This window comes from Pelmatolapia mariae, linkage group LG13 (genome assembly GCF_036321145.2).
Source record: "Pelmatolapia mariae isolate MD_Pm_ZW linkage group LG13, Pm_UMD_F_2, whole genome shotgun sequence".
NCBI lineage: Eukaryota > Metazoa > Chordata > Actinopteri > Cichliformes > Cichlidae > Pelmatolapia > Pelmatolapia mariae.
This window is the reverse complement of record NC_086238.1, coordinates 14153734-14162874: the sequence shown is the minus strand read 5'-3', so window position 1 is coordinate 14162874 and position 9141 is coordinate 14153734. Positions and strand designations below refer to the sequence as shown.

At 38.6% G+C, this 9141-nt stretch overlaps 1 protein-coding gene across 2 annotated transcripts in view; it reads left to right on the top strand.

The window, feature by feature from the left end:
• The first annotated feature begins 42 nt into the window (after window positions 1–42).
• Window positions 43–9141, top strand: part of wdr27 (WD repeat domain 27) — a 53654-nt gene continuing 44555 nt past the window's right edge. The window contains exons 1-12 of one of the 2 annotated variants that reach the window (XM_063492275.1): window positions 43–209; window positions 2151–2292; window positions 2527–2651; window positions 3076–3189; window positions 3302–3353; window positions 3687–3757; window positions 3838–3952; window positions 4042–4144; window positions 5724–5815; window positions 6011–6075; window positions 6783–6895; window positions 7818–7891. In XM_063492275.1, coding sequence (XP_063348345.1) covers window positions 171–209; window positions 2151–2292; window positions 2527–2651; window positions 3076–3189; window positions 3302–3353; window positions 3687–3757; window positions 3838–3952; window positions 4042–4144; window positions 5724–5815; window positions 6011–6075; window positions 6783–6895; window positions 7818–7891 — 1105 coding nt within the window. In that variant the 5' untranslated portion in view covers window positions 43–170. Of the gene's footprint in view, window positions 210–856; window positions 1317–2150; window positions 2293–2526; window positions 2652–3075; window positions 3190–3301; window positions 3354–3686; window positions 3758–3837; window positions 3953–4041; window positions 4145–5723; window positions 5816–6010; window positions 6076–6782; window positions 6896–7817; window positions 7892–9141 lie in introns of those variants that run through there. The other variant, XM_063492274.1, reaches the window with a different exon arrangement.

Below are 9141 nucleotides of genomic sequence, written 5' to 3'. Positions count from 1 at the left end.
CAACACATGCGTCATGTCCGCTACCTCAAAGGGAGAACTACGATTCCCAGCAGCCCCCATTTCCGTTAGTGCTTTTTATAAACCGTTAGCAAACAGGATGACTCGAAATCCACTTAAGACTTCTTGTCCTCTGATGTCTTCTACTGCAGAAATTGGTTCTTCGTTTCGCCATGAAGAACTTTCTTTTTACAGAACACTTTAGGCACAAGGTTGCAGTATGCTTTTATTTTGCTTTAAAAATGCTTAAAGTGAACTTCTGTAAGCAGACTGAATATGCCACTGAGCATATTGTCCCCGTTTATCAGTTTATCATTGCCTAACTTGCTTACTTTGCAAAGTTGAATTTGTAACGAGCTTATTTACAGAAGTAATCGGACTGTGTTTTTATTGTATATTTTTTTTATGCAATTAGCTTGAACATCTTTTTTTCTCTCTGATGAGACTAATACTACAACTAACAATAATATAAAATATTTAATATAAAAGTATTTATAGCTTAATAATGATGAGCAACATTAACAAAAGCTCAAAATAACCTTGTAATCAATAATGCCACCTAAGTTTTCATATTTAAATTGAATTAAGTAACTCTGTTGTATAAATATATGTTAGATTGTTACTCAAATCACTGTATTTCTTTTTAACAGAAAGCAGCACACAATCTAGCGGGGACTGCCATCTTGCGGTCCAATGGTGAAGTACAAGTACGGATGGTTTATTAGAGAAGCTCCACTCGAACCCTAATTCCAAATACTTCTGGAGTTGGATGCAAAAGCTACATAAACTGGGCCAAGCGTACAGCTTTGATGATCGAAATGTTGCGTGAAGACATTTTTAAAACAACAAACGTGATTAAAGCACGTGAGAGAACAAAACCAGGAATCAGTGCATGTTTGCGTGCCTAGCATTAGTATTACGACTTGAGTGAAGCGCTGCTACATAGACGATCTGTCGTGGCGGAAATTTGTTCGGTGTCATAGCAACGATCAACATTTCTAAAGCGATTAAAGTGTCGACGAGCACGGGCAGTTAATAATAACGACAGTAACTGTATGAGTATGCACACACAGTTAATAATGACGCTCCACCTACTTCTTCCAGGAGATAATTAGCGTTACGATCGTAACACAGCAGGCGGAGGGTCGTGTCACGGTGTTAGCCTGTGACAGATGGCAAAGATGCTGACTGAAAAGCTCAGTTTGACTTGTGACAGACTCCTGTCACACCGGCAGCTCGCATGCTGTTACTCTTATTTTAGCATACCACGGCACGGCAAGGAAGTGCTCGTTTACAGCACAAAGGACGGACAGCAGAAGGTTTGCTAGTTTTTAAGTAATTTGTTAGTGTCTGCACCATGGTCCGCACTCTGGCTACAGAGCGTCAGAACAATTTAATATATCTAAAAAAAAAATCATATATGTACAAAAATGTCATTAAAAAGTATATATTCGAATGTTTGACCCGCAGAGATGGATTCCTACTGAAATGCTGCAGCAAAGTTTACAATAAATCTACCAGATTTGCACGTTAGATTTAGCATATCATGGCAAACTAAACAAACAGTTCATCTGCATTCAGACAGCTTTCTTTTTCGCTACTTAATTCACTCGTGCCATGACCGCGAGAACAAGCCACGTGTGGGCAGACTGCTTTTCCTCGTACATGGAGGACTTTATTGTCATTTTGCCAGCCAGTTTGTTTCAAGGTGAACTAATCTGGAAGAAACAGTGTCACTAACCCAAATAGGCCAGCAGGTGGCTGTTTAACTTCTCTGTTTTACACATTTACTAGCCCTGGGCCAGATTATGTGGATTCCAGCATAGTTCATTTAAAAATGGTAAAAACCGGTGAAACTTTTATGCACAAACAGGCAAACAAATTTTTATACATTATCCACTCATCTTTTATATATGTTAATGTTGCATTTAGTCACAATCACAAATGGCCTGGTGTTTTTGTCGGACAGTAGGGAACCTACTAAATAGATCTTTGTTTAAAATTATGCTACAGATCAAGGTCATGTTTGTCACTTTACAGGCTGTGAATTGTAATGGATCGTGAGATACATGAGCTGCTATGTCATTGACCTTCTTGACCATTCTTTATGCTTTACTAAAATATATATATATATATTTTTTTTTTTTTCATAGCCCCTCGTACTAACTGGTCACCATGGTGACATCAGTGCCCTGACTTTTGGAAAAAGAAGCAGTCCTGTTATCCTCTGCTCCGCCTCTGCTGATTACGTCATTGTCTGGGATATTGAATTGTGCCAGAAGAGAACACAGGAGGGTAAAGATACATAGTTCTGTGTGTTTGACCCTGAATTGTTGCATACTGTGAGCAGCGCTCTGCAGTAAAGAGTTTCTCCATCCCAAATCACACACATTTTTCCCCATTATAAAGCTCTGTTTTGCAATGTTGCAGAGCCACTTTAGCATAAGCTTCATATCACGTGATGTAGTGAAAATGATAATTTTCCTGAGTTAAGTTTAAATGTAAGCAGACAAAGTTTTTGGTTTGCAGGTAAAGTTGCAGCTGGAACAGTTATCGGGACATTGCTGGGGGAGGTTGTTCATCTTTCATTTTGTTTCTCTGATGCACGAGTGGCTGCATGCACGGGAGCAACTGCATGTATTCTCAGCTCAAAGGTACCAGATGATCATGCTGCACGTCTTCCACTTGGCCAATGTATTTGAGCTAAAGGGTTGTAAATGGACTGGTTCTTATACTTTCTACTCTACCTGATCACTCACAGCACTTTTAAAACATGTGCCTCCTTCACCAATTCACATTCACATTCATACAAGCACTTTTTTCTATGCTCTGTCTAACATTCATACACATTTACACTCTGATGGATGCAGAGAGCAACTTGAGGTTAAGATCTTGCGCAAGGATATTTTGCATGCAAGCTGGAGCAGCCAGGGATTAAACCTGACCTTAAGATTAGTAGATGACCTGCTCTGCCTGCTGAGCTACAGTCACCTCATTGACTTTTTAAAAAAATATTTACTACAAGACAGTAATCACCACTTGTTCTTACTCAAGTTTTACTGTTGTTTTCCACATCAGAGACCAGAAACGATCCGTACCTTGACGGGCCACCTGGGACCTGTAACATCAGCAGAGTTCTGTCCCTGGAATAACGATATCCTCGTCACCACATCAGAAGACCGCACCTTTAGGGTATTACTTTAAATTTTACACTTTATTTAGCCACAGTGATGTGTAATGGTTTAGAAAAACAAATTGTGCACACCTTACTTGGACTTTTAGCTTTTTACTTTTGTCTCGTCAGGTGTGGGATTTAAAAACTGAAGCTGTTTTCTTCCAGTCGTTTGTGCTTTCAGGTATGATGTAAATATTTTAAATCATGTTGGTGAAGCGGTAAACACTCATTCTTTTGAGCTTGGCCCCTTTAGCCTGAAATACTCTTATTCACTTTGTACAGTAGAAATGATAACTCTATTTTAAAATAGGACTATAAAAACTGGGATGTCAGATTAGGTTGTTGGTTAAGGATTGGTATCTCTTTCTGGGGTTTTCTCCCTTCTGTACCCAGGGTTCCTGTGATAGAAGCCACCCCATTAGCATAAAGTAAATTAGTTATGATTATTCAACCATAGGTTTCAATTTTCTAAAATTTGAAGGTTTGAAAATATTGAACTTCCTTAATCCTTTAGCCTCTCCACTGCTCACTACATACTTCTTGGAAGAGGACAGGCATCTTATCACCGGTTCAACTGATGGACAGGTTGGTGACTGAGGCACGCGGCAGCTCAAAAGGCTCAGACACTGAAATTCCACAAGCTGAAAGACAACTGTCTGTTTTAGGTGTGGTGCTTTTCTCTCAGTGACGACCACAAGTGTCACCTAGTGACCAAAATGGACCTTGAGAAGATGGAAAAAAGACATCAAATGCACCAAGAGACTGTGAGCCATCAAGCAGGTGACGCGACATGAAACAGATAGTTCTTTAAACTAGTTGGAAAAGTTCACTCAATTACTTTGATGCTACTTTTGGATGTTTTCTTCCAGGGTGTGTTTTAAAATCGTCTGCTGATAAAGTGGAGACTTCAAAACCTGTTCTCAAAATGGCTTTATGTAGGCCTCTATCAGACATCAATGGTGACCAAGAAAAGTAAGTACAGCTTAGCTGGAATAGGTGTCTTGACCCTTATTACAACTTCCTTTAAACTGGTAAAACTACATGAACTAAACAGTGTGGATGAATGGATTAGTTCACAGAATTGTAGATGTAGTTTACAATTAGTTTTCAATCATTAGTCACAAGAAAAAACAAGATCTAAGCCTTTCATTTACTCGTTTCCTCCCTCTCAGTGGATCATATTGTTTGATTTTAGCACAAGGAAGATCTGGTTCTCTTCATTTTTGACAGGGAATCTTAATAAAGCATGACTGTCAGCTATATGTATTCTCAAGGGCTCTATTTCGTTCATTATTCCACAAAGTGCAAATGGTATGTCATCCAGGAAAATATTAGCAAAATGACTTAAAACACATATGTCAAATTAAAAAAAAAATAGCTGCATATTTTTGCCATTAACACAGTGTCACAAGCGCCTGGGAAAAAAAAGTCCTTAACGACATGCCACATCCGTATGGACTAATTGCTGCACGTGTTCACACACTCACAGGAAACCTGAAGGAAACTTCACACGTCGCGGGAAACTGCTGTCTCGAAGCATAAAGTTTCAGACCGTTGAAACATATTGTTGCTGTGACAGGAGGCAGGCACTTGAAAAACACCCAGACATGACTAGATTTGTATGATTCCTAATTGCTGTAAGGAAAGCTTGTGATCTCAGTGCAGAGCTCAGCGACTTACTGACTTCACACTTTAGTGTTAGAGTGAAATATAGAACAAGTGGAAGCAGAGTCCGTGTGTGATCATTTGAAGTTGTTGACGTTTCTTTGCAAGCCACATATTCATTGTATAAGACAAAGTAATCATTTATAGTCACTGTTAGCATCAATGTTTAGACACTATTCAGACAGCACACATTTGAAATAATTGATTTATTACAGCAGTACAGTTTGGCACAACAGAGTTTGGCATCTGGACTTCCAGCTCATCATTCCCTGCAAGTATGTTTCTATAAATTTGGGTACTGATAAATAAATCTTGCTCTGGAGACTTGTGGATGTTGTGGTGGTGGAGGGGTTGAAGCAGCAGTGATGCTGACGTGTCAGAGTGAAAAGGAAAGCTTAAATATATAAATACATTGGGAGTATGTGTGGCATATGACACTAGGGAACTAAAGCATGTTATGTATGTTTTGTCACAGTGCAGCTTGATGTGCCAAACTAAAGTAGCTCACGGGCTTTGCTCAAGTAAGATTCCACATAGCAGTATGAAAATAATGATGCACAAAAATGTAAAACCTTCCAAACATAAATTGCCCGCAAACTCAAAACCTCAGCATGCAGCCCAGAGCAGGAAGTGGATAAAAGAGCAGAGCTCCTTTCTTCTCTGTGGTATTAGTTTCCAGTGTGCTGAATGTATATAGTTTAGACTACATGAAGTCAAAGGTAACTTGAATCAAAGCCTATACTTTTATGGTGTACATGTCTTGCCACTTCATCACATCAGTATGTTGATCTTTTGTGTCGTTTGTCTGACCCCAAATGAAAAATTCTTTTGCGAGAAAATCCCTTAACACGGTTTTTCCATATGTTTCTGTTTGGGGGTCCTGCAGTGACAACAGCTGGTTTTGTATTGGAAGCTCTGATGGTCTGTATGTGGTTGATCTGGCTACGTCTGAACTGGTAACAGTGCTATATTTCAAAGGTAGGCTGCTGGGGACATGGCTTCTCCGATCTTTCTGTCTTTCTTTAAGAAACTCAGGTATGCCTCCAATAAAACATGTGGTTTCCCCTGAGAGATTCCACTGGTGAGACATTAAAAGATAAATTTAAGAGTTGCTGTCATTTCTTTTTTAAATGTGATACCACATGATCATGAATATGATTTTCGTTCTTGTAGATTACCCTAAGCTGAGCATCACCATGGCTGGGTCATGGACAATCTCTCCAGGGTGTGATAACTCTGTGAGTATTTCCATTAAAATTGCCTTTTCAGCTTGACTTCTATCATTAATACAGTGTTGCTGGTATTGTTTTTAGTATAAAGATATAGGATTTACAAAGTTATGATAGTGCGATATAATGTTTTTAATGTGTGTTTGTCTGCAAACCGATTTCATTGGTGTCACAACCATGTAACATGCAGTCACTGAACTTTTGAAGGTTCCAAGTAGAAATTAAAATAAAGTGCAGCAGTCTATTTGTAGACAGGCCAGATAAAAGTAGTTTTCCATAGGCTTTTGGATAATTGACAAATATAATAAACTCTGTAGGAAATAAATGTTACACGTGTAATAAACAGTTACACGTATTCTCAGCAGGAGAATATTAACAAATTAACTTTTATGATTGTTGGAGTGTAAATGCACCCACCACCTCTCCCCATGTCTGGTACTATATCTGGTATGTAAACATACAATATTTTTGAAAATGGCTGCAGCATTAAAACCGATCCCTAAACAGCTTTGCTTTGTTCTTTTTTTTAAAACTTCTACTAAATAACCGCGTTTATGGTTCACCTATGGCTAACTTTTATGTAAAACAGTAGTAATTATTTAATGTTCTCTCAGTCTAACAGCTTAAAACACATGTTTATGTATATATTATTACTAAAAGAATAGTGTTTTTTCTTTTATTAAAATTTTAATTGATTGAATTTATTTCCCACACAGATGCTGATGTTAGTGAGCTCTTTGTTTACCCCATGTGTGGTCATGTTGGAGGTGCATCTATGTGACCTAGGAAGGCCCTTGGCTTGTGGCAAAGGATTTTCAGTGTTCCCGAGGTAAAGCTGGAGTTAACTGAAAAATATTAGGTAGCGATACAATATTTTGATGATCTACAGTGACAAAACCTTTTTTCTTACTCACAACTCATCTTACTGATCAAAACCAAAATTCAAGTTTAAGAGAACTTGATGAGGGACACTGTGGCCTTGTAGTGTAGCTACTTGAGGTCTAAAACTGTGTTTTGCTTTTTATTTTTATGGGTAGTATAATAGTAAGCATTTCAGCTACTTGTTTTGTAAAAAATAAAATAAAACAGATGAAAAAGTCTACAAATGACAGACAAAATAAGTGTTTTTTAACTATTTGAAATAAGCACAAAACTGCTCTGGCTAGTGAGTGATTGCACTTTATACGATTCTAAACTTTTAAATTTGCATACGTAAGCTAACAGTCACAATAAGATTACTTTTTAAATGCCAAAGGTTTTAAATTGTCCTCTGAGAAAGAAGGAACATTCATTCAGCCATTACCCGTAACTCCATAAATGATTACCTAGCAAAGTCCAGCAGCACCAATAAGGACTAATTTCATCAACGTAATGTGCTTTTTGTCTCCTTTAACAAATATGCTATTTGTGAGCCAAAGCATAATCATTTGGGATAGTTACAACTTGCAAAAACAATGCCTTTATACAGTTTTGTTAGTCTGGTCATTTGAGCTTGCCGGCAGTATTATATATGATTGTGGGCTGTTTTTTAAAGTTGGCCTCCTGCCTCTAATGCCCTCTGACTCTGACATTTCCATATTAACTTCCTCTATTACAAACATTCATGCCATCTGGTTTTTCATGAGTCAACAATATCATGGCATTGGAAATCAGAGGGGCTAATAATCCATAAGAGTGGAAAATGCTGTGCTCCTTCATTTCCAGTAACTCCCCCAGCCCTCCCCTCCATTTCACCCCTCTCTTGTTTTCAGTTCTCCTCCGCTGCCCAATTCTCCCCTCAATACTGAGCTAAAGAAGAAGGAGCCCAGCCATCCTAAAAAGAAAGGTCAGCATCCCCGAACACTCACCTCTCACTTATACTCATACACACAGAATAAAAAGAAGCTGCTACTACTATCTGATGACTTTGAGCTTTAAAAATGTGACCCTTTTTGTAGTTTATTTCACGACCGGCCCATTATCTGTTTTTTTTTGCTTGACCACATATAAAAGCCACTTTCAACATGTCCCTTATTCACGAGGGGTTGCCACAGCAGGTAGCTCTGCATGCTTGATTTGGCAATTTTATTATTTGATTTTATTTAACAGAGGTCTTTTCTGATGCAATCTCGGGGGATTTGTTCCTCTTAAATTTTACTGTTGGGCTAATAAAGTCTGCTTGGCAATTTCAGGATTTACTTAGAACATCTTCATTATCTGCAAACATTCACAATTTAAAGATTCTTTCCCCTCATTTTGTTGGGGTTTTATACGACTGTCTGTTTTCATAAACAGGTACTTCAGTTAGAGCAGCACATGCAGACTGATGGTTTCTTTTACATTAACCCGTTTTTTTGACTGGCTGCTTCTTCCTGTTGTGGATTCATAGGTAAAGTGAGCCTGTTTGTGTTTCTCTGGTGGACCATTAGGATCACAGATAAAGTTTATGATTGGGATCTGGCGACTTAGAACTGTTCTCCTGGAGCGGCCTACTAAATACTGACATTTACATACATACATCATACAGAGAGGTAGTGCTGAGAGGCAGTATTAGCTGTCTCCTCACAGCTGGAGTTGAGGAATTTGCCAGTGCCAGACTGTGCAGGGGGTGTACTGAAGAGTCTAGAAGTGCCGTGCGGCTGCACTGTCAGACCAAAAACCACAAACGTTTACACACTAACCCAGCATGCTGCTCTCCACGCACCTCTGTATTCGTAAAGTTATCTACACAATTGTATACAAATTATGCAATAAACCTCCAAGATCCTTGGAAATAGAATTGTTCTTCCACTGCATGTGTAAGAGACCACTGAAGGTGCCTTTAAAAAAAGAGCTGTGAGTGTAGAGTAGATGTCTGTGTAACAGAATCATGCACTGAACCTGGACTCCTGGCTTTTTGAGATGATTATAATCAGCTGCTGTTACTTTTTGCATGATGTGTACTATAACCCCTGAGTGCTGTTGCTTGAATTAAGTCATTTTATAGAAAGGATTTCAGGGAACTAGTAAAACAGAAGGACTGAATAAATTGCGAGCAATGCACAACACACATTTTCCATGGAGAGTGATCAGATCAGTCCTATCAGTCAGCATGAA